The sequence below is a fragment of the Cryptotermes secundus genome, unplaced genomic scaffold (genome assembly GCF_002891405.2).
Source record: "Cryptotermes secundus unplaced genomic scaffold, Csec_1.0 scaffold560, whole genome shotgun sequence".
Lineage (NCBI taxonomy): Eukaryota > Metazoa > Arthropoda > Insecta > Blattodea > Kalotermitidae > Cryptotermes > Cryptotermes secundus.
In genome coordinates, this window is record NW_019729218.1 from 689837 (window position 1) to 707634 (window position 17798).

The window sequence follows — 17798 nt, forward strand, 5'->3', positions numbered from 1 at the left end:
GGGGGGGGGGGGAAGAAGCTCACCTGTTTACTTTAACAATCTTATAACAGTTTCAAATTAATAATTATGTGTTTGTTTCGTGCAGTGCACTAATTTTCATATGAACGTTAAGTGGTTGAAGTGTCCTATTGTTGTTTACATTGTGTATAAATAATGTTATAGGCATAGGTGATGGTTTAAGTACAGCAAGTTGCATAGAGTCTTACGAGAGGTGCTAAGTGATTGTTAACTACCACACGTGACCCTTAATGTCTGAACAATTACTGCAGTTTCTTAAGCATTACACATGATATCCATCAGCAAGTCTGCCGCGTTGTACTGAATTACAAAAAGCAACAACCCATCTTTCAACATCCTTCAAGTAATAGTTGAATACAAGTGAACTGCAGTCTGTCACCCAGTACTGATAAGTGACTGTGAAGTACAAGTGACATACGATCTGCTAATATGCTGATAAATTATCCCTTCATAACTTGTACTTTTGTCCAAGTATAATTAGAATGTTCAAGTAAAGGAGGATGAGGCCATGTAGCACGAATGGGGGAGACGAGGAATGCATATAGGATATTGGTTGAAAAGCCAGAAGGAAAGAGACCACTGGGAAGACGAAGGCGTAGTTGGGTGGACAATATTAAAATGGATCTTATATAGGATGAAGTGGTATGGATTGGATTGATCTGGCTTAGGATAGGGACCTTCGGGTCCCACAAAATGCTTGGAACTTGTTCAGTAGCTGCACAATTGGCGGCTCCTCAAGAAGGGCTCAGCTCCATTAGTATGTAAGCATGAAAGCCATCCAGTACGTAAACAATAACTGTCAAAAATGGGCAAAGTTTTGCCTGTGCTTAACTAATTAAACACTACACCATGAAGACGTATGGGGGAGTGGATATATAGGTCCACATTTTCTTGACCTCGGCACTAGCTGGAGGTGATAGGTCAGCTTCACGGCCCTACCGCTTTACCCCCCGGGGGGAGAGCCCCCGGTTCCCATTGGATAGGAGGCTGGGTGGGCCCCAGAGCCGGTCTGGCCTACATGGAGAATAGAAAATACTGACTACCGGGACTCGAACTCTGGCCCCTCGGTCGTCCAGCTCGTAGTCAGTCGCTATATAGGCTCACCAGTTGCTGTGAAGTGAATATGCTGAGTAAATGCATATGAACTTAGAACACCCGCTGCATTCACGACTCGATTAGCAGATAAATGTCAACTCTTTCTTTTTAGTCATTAGGGTTTAAATAGTTCTGCCCCTCAAACACTGGGATCGTGGGTTCAAATTCCGCTCGAGGCATGGATTTCTACGTTTATTCTGTGTTTGTGTTATCCCATATAGGTAGCGGTCTTACGACGGGCCGATCCCCCGTCCAAGGATTCATATTGTAGCGTGTTTTATGTGTCACGCTACAAATAAGTTCACGCCGTTCTTTGATATAGCGAATTTATTCTGTTCGCTCGCCTTACACACACTTTACAATCATTTGCAATTGCAGTGTTACAATCACTGCTTACAATATTCCGGCCGACACTGGACTCTCTTCTCTGGCGGTTATTCTAGGACTCTCTCCTAAGATGGCTTGATCACGACTGACTTCTTAGCTGGCTATTCCGAGACTGAAGACTTCTCGTCGAAACTGGGCTTTTATAACCTTGGCCGCTGCTAGGCAAATGAATCCTCTGTTATAGCAGTGGAAACGTTGCTTTGTCGGTTCCGCGTTTCCTACGCAATGACCCATTGTTATTGCGTTGTCTCTGTGGGAACGCTTCGCGTATTCGTCGTAACCGTGGAGATTCCTGTTAGAACTACAGTAGAGCGAATGTTGTTTCCTATGCAACGGTCTATTCTAGCGTTTCCATAGAAGTGACTCTTCTGGATTCCAGACACGTTACAATATCAATTATCTATAATATACATAATTTCAGAATGAATTCTGAATGGGAACAGGCCACAGATCCCAATCCATCAAGATAGAAAGATAAGGAGGAGAGGAAAACTGAAATAGTATAAAATGAATATTCGGCATAAAACTATAAACTCTGGCAAGAATCGAAGTTTCTTCTCCCCTCACCCCCCTTCCCAACAGGAGGCCACAGGTTGGGTGGAACTAATTAACATGTTGTGCTGTAAACTATTCCGAAGTGACTCTGAGTAACCTGACAGATTGTGTTTTTATGAACTGTTGCCGGACTGGAATGTGTGGCTTTCACCATTACTAATCCACTGACAGAAACGTAACTTCTATCTGAGAATCGATCCGAGTTCTTAACGTCAGTTTTTCCTCCCCCCGTATCCATAACCGTAGATATAAGTCACTAAATAGGGTAGGATTAAAGTCTCCCGGGTGTCGTGTAGAACATTTGTCGTGGAGACAGAACATTTGGTTGTAAGGTGACTTTACGCACACCGAGAATTGTATTCCCTGTATTCAAATTGCTTTGAACTTATTTAGAACGTCATGCATCTGCTCGCCGAGTGAAGTAAAATTTCTTTCACAGGATATTACGTACCGTAAGCTAAAAAAAATTACATTAATTCTTGCAAACATTCAGCACGTATAAGGTAATTACCGTGGTCCAATAGGCCATATCTGAAATCGCATTTGCTTATTACAGTTATAAAACGTTAAATGGACTGTGTCATGATTCGGTTTTCCTAAATGCAAACCTGCATGTCCACTTTCAGGTGGCCTCGGATGTTAGTGTGTGACGTATTCTCCTCCCCTTGGCCAATGACCGCCCAATGTTTTGGGTCACGTGATTAAGACGGCCATCACGCGCGGGTATACACGAGGCGGAGCCAGGGTAACCAACATCCTGCCGCCTAACCACCTGCTCATACTGACGTTTGTCAGGTTCCGCGAGTTTAGGATTTGAACAGATGCTTCGAAATTTAGGATGGGTTCAATGTTTGTGACGAGGTTAGGTTATTCACGTCCGGTGACCGTTAATTGTCTTCTATATCGGAGATCTAACCCACATCTTCTCACCGGTCAGGTACGTATTTTATCATTTGAGGTAACTGGCAATCGTACTCAACTGTGTGACAGCTGGATAATCGGTGTTTGTAGCAATTACAAGGCTTAATGTGATGAGGCATGGACGTGGAGACTAGGGATTCATTCAATCCCAAGCTTTGGTTGAAACTGATATTCACTCCTCTTTACAGTTTCTTCGGTTTGTATTAAGAAAATCCACCATTACTTCCCATCCTATTTTCCGAGATGTTTCTAGGAGGCCGTACAGGGTATAATGCATAGAGCGATCTGTCACTATTATTTCAGTTAGGCAATCATGTACATTTTGTTACATGAAGCGGCCTGTTTCATGTCTGAAATAGGCCTGGTTATCAAAGTGTGGAGCCACGGTACTAAATATACAAAGCAACTTTCGTTCTTATTTATTTATTTTCTCATGCTTTATTTAACGATGCTGTTAGTAGCTCAGGCTATACAGTGCCCAATGATAGGATGAAACGTGAATAATGAACTGGGAGGACAGTGGACTGAAGTGGGGGTGGCCATATTTAAGTTACTATCGGAGAAATTGCTCAGAATGACTGGAGAAAACTACTGAAGATCTCATTCGGGGTAGCTGATCTGTGGGCAGAGATTTGAACCAGAGATCTGATAAATACGAAGCAGGGGCCCTAACCATTCCACTGTCATGTTCGGTCCTTTCGTTCTTAGAACCCGAATTTAGTGCTAAGTAGGCCGCGCCATAGCTCAAGCGGTTAGTCGCTGGCTTCCCACCGCGGCGTCCCGGATTCGATCCCGGGTCTGGTCAAGTGAGATTTGTGATGGACAAAGTGGCGCTGGGGCGGGTTTTCTCCGAGGACTTCGGTTTCCCCTGCCAATCTTCATTCCACCAAATTTTCCAACATCATAATCACCCGGGCAGGTACAATAGGCCAATCAGTGGCCGCCGTGCCGAGTGGGCCCAACTGGACTCCAACCCCCACTAAGTGAATTAAAAAAAATAGTGCTAAGTAAGAGTAATTTATGAAGACTGCCGTCTTCTGGGATGTGGCGCCGTGTAGGTCTTGTGTGAAACTACGTTTCGGAGGAACGTATCTCCTCCATTTTCAGGGTACTGCTCACGCTGGTTCCTCGCTCGCGGATTTTACTACCCTGTTCTCTTGTCTTTCGCCGGACTGTACGGCGATATATCCAAGAAAATATAATTCTTCAATAAATATTTGTCTAGGCTATATATTCCTGGGGATAAAGGGCGGCTAGCATGTAAGGCTGACACCCTCACTGCCATCTGTGAGCCGATTGTCCAGAAAATGTGGGGGCCTCGACGTTTCACAAATCTATGGGCCTCCACGGCCTGTTACAGGGATAGATTTACCTTTTTTCTCTACAACCCTCTGTAACAGTAAATTTTTCCAGGGCGGGTTGGTGGCCCCCAAGCATGGAAGACCAGGGACTACACTTCGTCTGGTCCCAGCATTTTGATCTGTCTAGGTTCGATGGCTCTACCATGAGCTTATGCTCCCGCCAGCATAGCTCCCTGGATCGCTGGGATGAGCAAACCTCTCCGCGATAAGGCGCCACTGATGTGATGGGCTGAACATGTAACTCGCATGAGGGAAACTAACAAATGGAGTGTTAACCTCAAGTGAGCAGGTCACATGGCTGATCTGGGTTCAGATGTGAAAGAAACGGGTCGTAGGGAAATTTGATATGAAATCTTGGCGCAAGCTGAACTGGCTCCAGAAGGGGTTTTATGAACACAATGTTGACACTTATTGCAGTTTAAGAGTAGGATGTGGTTAGTGACCAACTGAGTAAATGTCAGCTTTTAAATGAAAACATTTCTCGACGAAGTTACTCGGATTTTGATTAAGTTCTGGCGATGTAATTCTTCCTCTTCTGACTTAACGTATTATGCTCTCTCGTCAGTTCCTACTTCTGAAATTTGTATCTTATAAACACTTAATATGACGCCTTGGACGGTGGATCAATCCTATCGCAAGGTTGTTACCTTCACATGACGACATAAACACAATACAGACGCGGACAGACAACCATACCTCGAGTAGGATTCGAAGCCTCGATTCTAGTGTTTGAGCATGCGAAGACCGCGGAGGATTTATGTTGTGCTGGCCTTGGCTCTGGGTAATGGGACCAGAACAAAAAGTATGCTGTTTGTAGCAAGAAAGTTTCAGTGCTGTTCATGTGACGCAAGAGTGAAAGAATGTTTTGTGAAAAGCAGAATAATTTAACATCACCGTGTGCATTCTGACAACAACCAAGAAAATGTTCTTTTTGTCGAAGCAAAACTAAAAGGATTGTTTCTATGGCTGAGGAATCTTCCATCTTGCAACATACATGTGTTCACTAGATGTCACTACTAGATCTACTGTTGTCCGTGCATTGAAGTCTCCCATTTACTGCAATGACAACTCTGGTTTATTGGTTTCCGCCACAGCGGAACTAGTTATTAAAAATGGACGTATTGTGATGCGTCCTTACACCTACCCTCGTGTTTGAGTTATAGCAATAATGTAGAGCGCATATATCTATGTGCTGTAGGTGTAGCACGCCCTCTGTTTTATATAGTATAAAGGGACTCCGTTTTAATTGAATGTTGCTGTCAAAAGCATTGCCCTTTTAGAATAGCTGTAGTTGTGTTGTGTTTGCCCCTATAGACTGGGGTAAAATTGATATACAGAAACATTCATATGTGTTTTTGAGACTTTTTATCGTTCTCTGGGCTACCTACGTAAAAACTATGACGATTACTGCCTGTGACGACGTGTAGTTTCGAGGAAATCAAGACTAACCTAATGCTGGCGAGTTTCTTCAGGGTTTCGTGCTGTTAGTCACTCAGGTGGTCAAGAAATTTCCCGTCATCCACGAAAGATGAAGATTGTTTACTGTGTTCAGAAGAGTCCGCCACTGGATTATGTCATTAGCCAGTTGAATCCAACCAGTAATCTCATGCACTGTTTCTTTGTGCTCCATTTTGTCACTCTCCTCTCAACTATACTTAGGTCTCCTAATTGGTCTGTTTCGTTTTGCTACTCACAGACTTTGTCATATGTTACAAAATTATACATATGATTAATTTTAATTTAGTAATTATTAAAATTTGAAATTCATTCGTGGTGTAATTAAAATACTCGTATTTTTTAATCATGAGATGGGTTCGGTCTAAATGTAGTTTTTGTGACCACCAGTTCTGTTTAATTTGTTTGTTTATTTAGAACATTACCAAAATGGCTAGGGGCTGGACAGCAGAGGGATCGGAGTTCGAATCCCGGTAGAGTAGAAATTTTCCTCTTTTCCTCGTTGTCCAGACCGGTTCTGGGGCCCACCAAACTACCTATCCAATGGGTACCGAGGACCCTTTCTCCGGGGCTAAAGCGGCTGAGGCGTGAAGCTGACCACTCACTTCCAACCATTGCCGAGATCAAGTATACGTGGATCTATACATCCACTCCCCCATACGTCTTCATGGCGTAATGATTAATTAGTTAAGCAAAGGGAGAACTTTACCTTTACCAGAATGAATCATAGGAATTTGAATTCCTACTTGGCAATTTTCTCTTTATTCTGAAACATCCTGTATTTGTGTGCCGCCTCCTCCCCCGTTTGCTTATCTCCCTTGTATCATTTTACAGCGCTATAAATTGTGCGGAGTTTTGTCGTGAAAGGGATGAAGCATAATTATTATGTGATTTGGCATTCACTTAGAAATAAATTGGAGATTTATTGCCTTTGTTTTTTTCAGGCACTTTGAGGGACATATTAATTGTAGGTTATAAAGAACGATGTGTGTGGCTAACAGTAATAAAAGTTATGTGCCTGCACCAGTGAGACAGCCTTGAGATATGGGTTCTGGAGTAAACTGTATGCAGATAGGCCCATGGTGGCCTTCTTCAGAACACCGTCGGCTTTATCGCTCTCTTGTCGTGGGACAGGCCGTGCTTTTCTACACGAGTAGTGCATTGCTTTCCGCTGCAGCGAGAGGAACATAAAACGAGGACGTCTATTGACCTATTGTCTTACAACACGACTTTTCATTATTGCTGGAATGATATGAATTAAACGTTGGGTTTCATGTAAGCACTGTCCTTTTTAATTTATAGCCATAGTTGAAGGATTTTTTTTTTCGTGGTGGAATCATACCAAGCAAATTCACTGTCAACATGGCGGATTACGGGTGGAAGAAAGAACCTAGGTCATAGCTGTAGGTAACATTAATATGGAGTCGCCGACAGCTAATAAGATGAGATCCTGATCAGTTTAAGGGTTGCCCCAACCACGAATCAAAGGCCGCGCCATAGCTCAAGCGGTTAGTCGCTGGCTTCCCACCGCGGCGGCCCGAGTTCGATCCCGGGTCTGGTCAAGTGGGATTTGTGGTGGACAAAGTGGAGCTAGAGCGGGTTTTCTCCCAGTACGTCGGTTTCCCCTGTCAATCTTCATTCCACCGAATTCTCTATCATCATAATCACCCGAGGCAGGTACAATAGGCCAATCATTAGCCGCCTTGCCGAGTGGACCCAGCTGGACTCCACCCCCCGCTAAGCGAATCGGGAATCAATCCCACCCCGTCGAAATACCGACTTATCCCACCTCCCATTACTATTATTATTATTGGAGAAGTAACTTATTACTTACGTACAGGCGTAACGTCAAAATTTTCTCAGCTTCGCCATGTTTGTTATTGTCGACGTTTAACAGTTCTGCACAGAATGTGTACACAGGTTTGTGCTCAGAATCTATTTCCTTGCCAAACTTCACATACCTAGCTCCAGCTGTTCTTTAGTTGCGACCGTAAAATCGAAAGCTAAATATGGATTATAACGCCGTGTAGTCCGTTGAAAGTCGACCGACGTTTCGGAGGAGGAAACGTCGGTTGAATTTGAACAGAATGCACTGTGTTATATGCCAGAAGATAGAACTCTTCGTTCCCACCGATGTGACACCCTAAAATCCTACATAAGGTCTGTAGATTTTACATAGCAGTGATTCCGTCATTTTACAAACTGCAGAATGTTACTAGTCCTTTCCGCGACTAACAGGTTGTTTTAAACGCCATTCAGTACCTCTGTTATATTGAACAGGGTGTCCCATTGAAAATCGGCACGTATTCGTTGTAAGCCAGACGCAGAAGTTGTTCAAACCGGAAGTTACGGAGAACTTGTGGGTGGCAGACACATGGACTTGACGGTGCCATAAGCCTGCGTCGTTGCATAGCAACAGAAGTTACTCGATTATTGCGTGCGTATTCGTTGCAGCGGGAATGTGTTTACCGAGTCGTTGCCTAGCAATGAACGGCTATTCTGATTTCGCTATTCCGGCTTTCTGGCGTCTTGTCACATTATGTTTAATTTTCTAGATGATCATTTATAAGCGCACATTTGTTCTCGCGCTTCTTTGGAGAAGATCCTCGCTTAGAATGGTTTGTTTTATGCTTTCAGTGAGGAATGGTTACTCGTGTGTACCGGTGGCGCTGTCTGAAGGACTGGACATCAAACTAAACACGGCTGTACGCCAGATCCGATACGGCCCTCACGGGGTGGAGATCACCACTACAAACTCTCGAAATCACAGCAATGCTGTCACTTACAAAGGTAGGATATCACGTGATTAACCCTCTCTTCGCCCTTAGTTTGTTAAAGCAGGAATAAACTATACTGAAATGATGGCATGCCGGTCACGGTGGCCGAGCGGTCTAAAGCATGTTCTGTCTTCGCTCGCTTGGAAACCGGGACCGTGGGTTCGAATCCCACTCAGGGCATGGATGTTTAGTTTGTGTGTGTGCGTTTTTCTGTGCTTGTGTACAGGTAGAGGCCTTGCGACGAGCTGATCACCCGCCCAAGGAGTTCTACCGAATGTGTAAGATCTAGAAAACCCGAAGTGAGCGGAGAAGTTCATGGAGGTAGGCCTAGGCCCACTGGGGCTGTAGTGCCAAGGAAAAAAATTGATGGCATTGCTTACTTACATCATAGGATTACTCCTGTATCACTTTTTCCCTGAAGATGGAGGCTGTATTTATATTAGATCGTTCTTCTATATGCATTTTAATAAACTTCGTAAACGGAATACACAAGAACAGAACAGTTTTAACCTCTTAATTGCCACATGACATTTTATTTTCGTAATTAGTTGAAACTGTTTCGAGAAGATAATACCAGAACAATTTTGTAATTTTTTTGCAGCTATCACCCGAATCGGGGGCCAAATCCGAAACTTGTTTCTGTTACTCTTAAAATTATCGGAGCTGTTCAAACGATCTCCAAAAGAACACTATAATCTCCAAAATTTTATCGGAAATTTTGAAAGGATGAGGCAAATTGAAGATATGGGCTTAGATGGAAGAACAGAAGCAAAAGAAATATGTCAGAAGGGTGTAAAATGCATTTTTCTGGCTCAGAATAAGGATCTGACCAGTCCACAGCCAAACAATAGAGATATACATTTATCTCAGTCACAGCGTGACTGACTGAAGCAGTCGGCGGAAGAACACGCAGTTGCTTAGTATCCTGATCAATTTGAAATGCAAGAAATGGATGGAACCTTCAAAATAAACAGACAATCCCCACCTCCGGGTACGGTCTTCACAAATAACTCTCATTTAATCCATTTTATATGCATTAATTTAATTACGATTTTACTTCATTTGTACTTTATAAACAATGGAATTCGTTTCCAGCAAACGTTGAGACTGCAATGCCGACTGAAGCATACGTGGTGTGACAATAAAGTTCGCGAACTCATCGCGGTGAAAGTGCTACATGCCTCATCGCTGAATATCACTGTGGTCGCCTTCAAAGTACTCCCCTCGGGAAGCTAAGCACCGATGCCAGCGCCTAGTCCACCCTTCAGAACAATTTTGGAGCTGGCTTTGTGGAATGGCCTTCAGAGCTGTTGTCGTATTCCCCCTGATGTTATCAGTGTCATCAAAATGCCTCTCTTTCAGCATTTTCATTATCTTCGGGAACAGAGAAAAGTCACTGGGGGATAGATCTTGTGAATAGGAAGGGCGTTCCAGCACTGCTATTTGTTTACTAGGTAAAAACTCCCTCACAGATAGTGTCGTGTGAGCAGGTCCTTTGCGACCATTTTTGCTCACACTTTCCTCACCTTCAGTTAAGATTTTCCTGTTTCTCTGTCGATGTTCGCTTGCTCTGCAATGCTTCTGACAGTCAGCCGACGATATTCACAGAGAGTTTGACGATCTTTTGCAATGTTTTCTTCAGTTCTGCTCGTTGCTGGCCGTGCTGATCTCTCTTCGTCAGTGACACTTTCTCTTCCCTCAGAAAAACGTGTCACCCACTTGTAAACTGCTGTTTTCTTCATAGCATTATCCCCGTAAACTGTAACCAACATCTCTCTTATTTCGCTTCCACTCTTGCCAAGTTTAACAGGAAACTCCGACATTCTCACGACGGCACAACTCAGAGACTGCCATAGATAAACAACAACACAGCTGTGAAACGCTGACATTGCAGCGTCATCAAACCATACTGAGGTTTCTGTGCACTGCTGCCACTGCAAGCACACGGTGGCGAGTTCGCGAAATTTATTGTCAGACCTCGTAGGTACGTCTATCACTGCAGCTTGCCAGTTGGAGTCAAAATTGGGACATCCGAGCTGGTCTTAGGCTTTTGTGTGTACGGATAGGAAGAGACGGTGTAAATCAGGGTTTACACACCACGTTACGTCTTTCACGTCAGTGAAAATGCAATAATTGCCATCGTTAGCTATTCATTTAATTGTGAAATGTTGTAAATTTAATAAATTAGCATAAGTGGCCACTTTTCGTCTACAAATTCATTCAGTTTATTAACGCTGAATCATCTTCACTGGATTGGCCTTCTGAGTGACATGTCGTCCGTCCTGTAGGTAAATTGGTGTCCCTCGTCCTGACGAGCGTGCTGGCTCGTGCGCTCCAACCGCACTTTATAGGCTAACGTCGTTTTATGTGATTACAGTATATAAAAGATCAACTTGCTCTGATATGCGAAAAGGGATAAAAAAGATCGGTAGACACAAATGTAAAATACCTGGCGTAGGTTCCGATATGTGTTGTTTCATGTAGGAGCCCACCGTGGAATAGGATCCAAATTGTTTATTCTATATGAGGCACAAGCTACTACATTTACTTGAGGCTAAGTCAGCTTGTTAGCTGCTAGAAGTGACTGTTCTGGATTTCTGGCTCCGTTGATGAATAACGAGTCTTACTTGTGCTTCTTTTTATTACCATCGTCTCATTTTGTTTCCATAGTAGTAGTAATACGACCGCCTCTGTGGTCTAGTGGTCAGAGTTCCTGGCTACAGATCCAGAGGTCCCGGGTTCCATTCCCGGCGCTGCCAGATTTTCTGAAAAGTAGTGGGGCTGGGACGGGGTCCACTCAGGCTCGTGAGGATAAATGAGGAGCTATTTCAAGGAAATAGCGGCTCCGGTCTAGAAAACCGAAATTAACGGCCGTGGGGATACGTTGCGCTGACCACGTGACACCCTCTCTCCGCTAAGGTTGGCGGTCGCTCGGTCGGTATAGTTCGCTTTCGGACTACAGGCCACAGAGTAGTAGTAGTAGTATTTTTCTATCTTCGCATTTCGTCTTCTCTGTGCCCCTTTTTGTGTGCCACTCCCCTGGTAATGTGTACCGTGTACTGATTTGGTGTTCATTAAGCGCAGATAAGCCGTAATACGAAGCTAGGAAAAGGACATAAGCGAGCACAGTGCAGTAGATTCTACCAGAATGTGTTACCTGAATATGGCCTTGTGAGGCCGAAACATCTAGACAGACACAGAATATAATTTAATGATGTTTTAATAACAGTTTAACTGTCAGTTTAGTTAGTTGAATGTAAGTTTGTCGCCGTATAAAGTAAAAAAGTGGTTGCTTTATAGACGGAAGAGAAACTGCACGAGTGATGCTTCAATGCAACAGCATGCATAATATTGTGATATACAAATCCATTGCTAGACAACGGCTTGTTGAAACACATCTCCGACATCATGACAGAGACATCGATTCCTAGTCAACATGTACAGAAACGTTTCAGTTACAAATGCTAGGTGAAATTTGTTCACATGGCAACGAAAGACACGTTTCGATGACAACCGCAAAAAACGAAGAAGCATACCGTTGCACGGAGCGTGTCATATCCGATCTGCGTGAAGTCAGCTTAGATCGAGGGAATAAGAATACAGAGGAGAAGAGATTAGATACTAGAGAGTCCTACCCGAGAACAAGACAGAAGAGAAGAGATTGGGTACAGACCTGCTCACCGAATTTGTACAAGGAGCATCTAAGAGTGGAAGTGTTGAAGACTTTGTGTGTTATTGACCCAATAACCTTTTGAAGTGTTATAAGTATCTGTAGATCCGTCTGGTGACTGGATATATTTACTTTCAGGAAATGCTCCATTGGATGTACTGAAGCTTGACTGGATACATTTCCTTTCAGGAGATGCTCCATTGGATATAGTGAAGCTTAAATGGATACGTTTCCTTTCAGGAGATGCTCCATTGGATATACTGAAGCTTGACTGGCTACATTTACTTTCAGGAGATGCTCCATTGGATATACTGAAGCTTGACTGGCTACATTTACTTTCAGGAGATGCTCCATTGGATATAGTGAAGCTTGACTCGCTACATTTACTTTCAGGAGATGCTGGTTAGATGTGCTGAAGGCTGACTGGATATGGGTTTCGTTTTAGGGGCTGTGATGTGTTGATGAGACATGACTGGATGTGTTTACTTCCAGGAGATGCTGTGCTCTGCACACTTCCACTAGGAGTACTGAAACAATGCACCGCTTCCAATACTCAAGGGGTGCCCAACACTGTGCAGTTCGTCCCGCCTTTACCGGACTGGAAGGTGGCGGCCATCCAGCGCCTGGGTTTCGGAAACCTGAATAAAGTAGTGCTCTGTTTCGAACGGATCTTTTGGGATCCGAATGCCAACCTGTTTGGGCATGTGGGTAGCACCACAGCAAGTAGAGGTACGTTTATGAACACTGATAAATGGACTCTTTGTCTAAGCACCATGTCATCACCACGTATATTGGGCGGGGCATTAGAGCTCCACAGGTCTCATGCAGTTATCTTGCCTTTATATCTCGAAAGAAGAATGGAATATGGTCTGCAATTTGGCGAAGGTGTACGTATTTTTTTTTTCTAAACATTTTCTTTGCGATTTTCCGTGTTATTGACCTTCAGGATCATATATTGCAGATACAAATTCATGAAATATCGAAGTCCATCTCACGGCGGGTACATCATACAGTCAAAAATCATTTTCCGTACAAATCTTATGAAACTGCCTCAAGTAAAACTGAAATCCCAGTGTTAACAATGGTTGTTACGGCCGACTGGGTACACTCCGCTTCAAGTTACAGAAGCACGGATATCCTAACTAGGGTTAACAATGGTTGTTATGGCCGACTGGGTACACTCCGCTTCAAGATACAGAAGCTCGGATATCCTAACTAGGGTTAACAATCATTGTTACGGCTGACTGGGTACACTCCGCTTCAAGTTACAGAAGCACGGATATCCTAACTAGGGTTAACAATGGTTGTTATGGCCGACTGGGTACACTCCGCTTCAAGATACAGAAGCTCGGATATCCTAACTAGGGTTAACAATCATTGTTACGGCTGACTGGGTACACTCCGCTTCAAGTTACAGAAGCACGGATATCCTAACTAGGGTTAACAATGGTTGTTATGGCCGACTGGGTACACTCCGCTTCAAGATACAGAAGCTCGGATATCCTAACTAGGGTTAACAATCATTGTTACGGCTGACTGGGTACACTCCGCTTCAAGTTACAGAAGCACGGATATCCTAACTAGGGCTCATCCTTCTCGTTACTCTTTCCGGGACAGTCTACCGCATCTTGTAACTGCTGTCCCTTCATCACCCTTCGCAACTCCCTTGTCACTAATCCTCTCACTGTTACACACTATGCGTATATAGTCTTGAATGGGGCACGCTGTAGCGTAGTTTCTTGAGGCACTATGATACAAGCCGGAATGTCGCGGTTTCGAGTCCCAATGAGGTGGATATTTTGCAATTGACCTAATCCTTCCAGCCGCACTATGGCCCTGGGGTCGACTCAGCGTCTAACATAAATGAGTACCAGGAATATTCCTGGGGGTAAAAAGCGGCCAGCGCGTAAGGCTGACAACCTCACTGCCATCTGTGAACCGAGTGTCTAGAAAATGTGGGAGCCTCGACGTCTCACAACCCTGTGGGCTTCCACGGCCTGTTACAGGGATCGACATAATAACAATAAACTGGTGTAACGTCCAATAAGAATCACGCGTTAAGTCCCGTTGTTTATTATGTAAGTTTTCATGATAAATTGCCCTCCTTTTTCTCTTTTTCCTTTGCCGGCCCAACATGTTATCGAATGATACGTCGAGGCCTGCGTTTAACGTCATCTGCCGGGAATTGCAAGCAAAAATACTTACTCGTAAACCACCTCCTTTGTATGGCATTTTTTTATTGCTAGTGGGGTGGGGTCAAGTCCCTTGTACTGCGGCCATTTCTGGCGTATTGTACCAGCCCCAGATGATAGGTGAGGGTGATTGTGGAGCAATTGGTGGAATAAAGATTGGCAAGGGAAACCGAAGTACTCGGAGAAAACTTTCCCCAGCACCACTTTGTCCACCACAAATCCCCCTTGATCAAACCCGGGATCGAACCCGGGCCGCCGCGGTGGGAAGCCAGCGATTAACCGCTTGAGCTATGGCGCGGCCATATGACTTCTCTTGGCAGAGCAAACCGAGCGGTACAAATTTGTAATTTCTGCTGTAGGTGGATTGATTTGCGAATTTCACACACCCTGTACTTCGTCGTGGAGAGAAGACTCCACTGTCCATTGGATAGGAAACTGGGTGGTGCTAAGAGAAAAATATACACTGCCAGAAATCGAACTCCATTCGCCCAGATAGCAACTGTTCGCTGCACTAAAGAAGCTGACGTAATTAAAATTGTTCTTAAAGATGAGACGCTGAGCAAGTAGACTGAATTAAAGTGTCCTGCAATAGAGTCTAAGCTAATGCTAAGGTACCCCTGTAAGAGGCCGTAGGGTTGTGAGACGTCGAGGCTCCCACATTTCTCGAGACAATCGACTCATAGTTGGCGGTGAAGTTGTCAGCCTTACGCGCCGGCCGGCCGCGGAATAGGGTCTATGAGCGGGATTTTGTGAATGCAGACTCGTATCTTCTAGTATCTTGTATCTTCAGCAGCTGAAGAAATGGAGGAATATTGTCAAGAAATCCCGTTTGTAGGAATGATAACGTAATGAATCTTTTATTCGTAGGTGAACTCTTTCTCTTCTGGAACTTATACCGGGCCCCAGTGCTACTGGCTCTTGTCGCTGGAGAGGCGGCCGCCATTATGGAGAATGTTAGTGATGATGTTATTGTCGGGCGCTGTATCGCTGTCCTCAAGGGTATCTTCGGCAACAGTGCAGTGCCCCAGGTAAGTCAGCTAGAAACATCTAGTGCATCTGTGTCTCACAGGACTAGCGAACTGTTGCTGTCGGTGACATGTGTGGCATTAGCGGAAGTTTCCGTGTTGCTGAAGTTGGGTTCAGCGTACACAGAACGGGAAACTGCTGAACAGATTTACTCAGTGTTTCTTGTATTGGATCGAATTTGTTTAGACGTGACTAAATGCAATGATTTCTTTCATTTTCTTGATTTTGTTATATTCATTAATTTACTTACATGATATAGGATTTGAGGTTCTCACAACTGTGGATATGAAGAGTTCTGTCTTCTGGGATATGACGCTGAATAATCCGTTGAAAGTAAACCCTGACGTTTCGGAACATCACCTTAATCTGAAGAATAAACCAAGTAAGAGTCCAGCCTGAACACAGATGACAAGCAGAGTTTTCACGCTGGTTTCTTACATGGTTTATTTTTCTAGCCTGAAGATGGAGGCGACATGTTACTCCGAAACGTCAGTTGACTTTCAACGGACTACACGCGGTTATATCCCAGAAGATAGAAATCTTCATTAGTTACATGATGTTCACCAATATAAGAACAGTACTTACATATGTAAGCTCATAATGTTGTGAAGGACAATATGGATTCTGTTGAAAATCACAACTACATTACGTGAATAAAACTACATTCCCTCATGGCTGTTGCACTGGATAAAGACACGTTCAGTTCATTACTATATATTTGAGTATATCTGAGAGAAAGTGTATATATGTAACCAGCGACACAACAATTGTTGTGTTGGGTGTCACAAGTACACATTTTCTAACGACAACAGGATGCAACACGTAAAGATTATCTGAGAGAACGTTATACAATATGATTGAACAGATGGTGTTAATGTGAGAACATCCTTCAATAATCATACAGTCCATATATGCACGTTAGATAAATATGATTGAATGAATCACACAGTCTCCATCATAAATATGAGGCCTCCATCTTGTAGGTCCATGCGTACCAACTTCTGCATATTGCAATACTGAACTCGTTATGCCAACATTATAATATACACGCAGGTATAATGAAGCCATGGATTCCTTGTATTGCTGCAGCCGAAGGAGACGGTTGTGACGCGGTGGAGAGCGGATCCGTGGTCCCGTGGGTCTTACTCTTTCGTTGCCGTGGGCTCCTCAGGAAGTGACTACGACATCCTCGCTGTCCCCGTGACCCCAGGGCAGCAGCAGCAGTCAGGATCCCCATCCCCCACGCCCCAGCCCCGACTCTTCTTTGCTGGTAAGTTCATGTTTTTCAACGGGAACTCGTTAATTTTACTTATCCCTGCGTTTAGAGACAAAGTTGTTCCTGTGCTTAATTAGTTAAGCATTACGCCATGAAGACATAAGTGGGAGTGGAGGTATAGCTCCACCATTCTTGATCTCGTCACTACTTGAGGGTGTATGGTCGGCTTAACGCCCCTGCCTCATTATTCCCGGGGAAAGAGCCCCAGATACCCATTGGATAGGACGCTGGGTGGGCCCCAGAGCCGGTCTGGACGCTTCCGCGAATCGAATCCTAGCCGTCCAGCCCATAGCCCGTCGCTATACTGATTGAGCCGGATTAGCAGAGACGGTATAGCGACTGGCTATGGATTTGATGACCGATCGGACGGAGTTCGAATCCCGGTAGAGTCAAGAATTTTCTCCTCTCCATGTTGTCCAGACAGTTTTGGGGCCCACCCTGCTTCCTTTCCAACGGGTAATGGAAGCTCTTTCTCCGGAGCTAAAGCGGCCGATTCGTGAAGCTGACCGCTCACCTCCAACTAATGCCGATGCCAAGAATACGCTGATGTGTGTATCTACTGCCCCAAACGTCTTCATGGTGTAGTACTTAATTCGTTACTCATAGGGACAACTTTATTTTTTTTTTCCAATGTTTCTAAGCCACTTTACGATAACATTGCAAAGGTGTTCTCCTGACAAGTGGCTCATGTTTTCTGCACGGTTTCTTTGCGATATTACATACCTCTGTCTTCTCCATGTACGTTTACTGCAGATGGACTTACGTTACTCCACATATCGTCGCAATTTTGGTAAGCGAATTACACAAATATTCATAGCGTGAGAGTGAGGAAATGGCTTTGTTTCCTGCTTCTTTTTTTTTTATTGCTAGTGGGGTGGGACTAAGTCCCTTGTACTGCAGCCACTTCTGGCCTATTGTACCGGCCCCAGATGATAGGTGAAGGTGCTGTGGAGCAATTGGTGGAATGAAGATTGGCAGGGGAAACCGAAGTACTCGGAGAAAACCCGCTCCAGCGCCACTTTGTCCACCACAAATCCCACTTGACCAGATCCGGGATCGAACCTT

At 44.2% G+C, this 17798-nt stretch overlaps 1 protein-coding gene across 1 annotated transcript in view; it reads left to right on the plus strand.

The window, feature by feature from the left end:
- LOC111865516 (lysine-specific histone demethylase 1A) overlaps window positions 1-17798 on the plus strand; it is a 197703-nt gene that overhangs the window by 166139 nt on the left and 13766 nt on the right. Inside the window, exons 2-5 of the mRNA XM_033751855.1 lie at window positions 8430-8582; window positions 12732-12968; window positions 15299-15459; window positions 16547-16727. Of these exons, the coding sequence (XP_033607746.1) occupies window positions 8430-8582; window positions 12732-12968; window positions 15299-15459; window positions 16547-16727 (732 nt within the window). The remainder of the gene's footprint in view (window positions 1-8429; window positions 8583-12731; window positions 12969-15298; window positions 15460-16546; window positions 16728-17798) is intronic.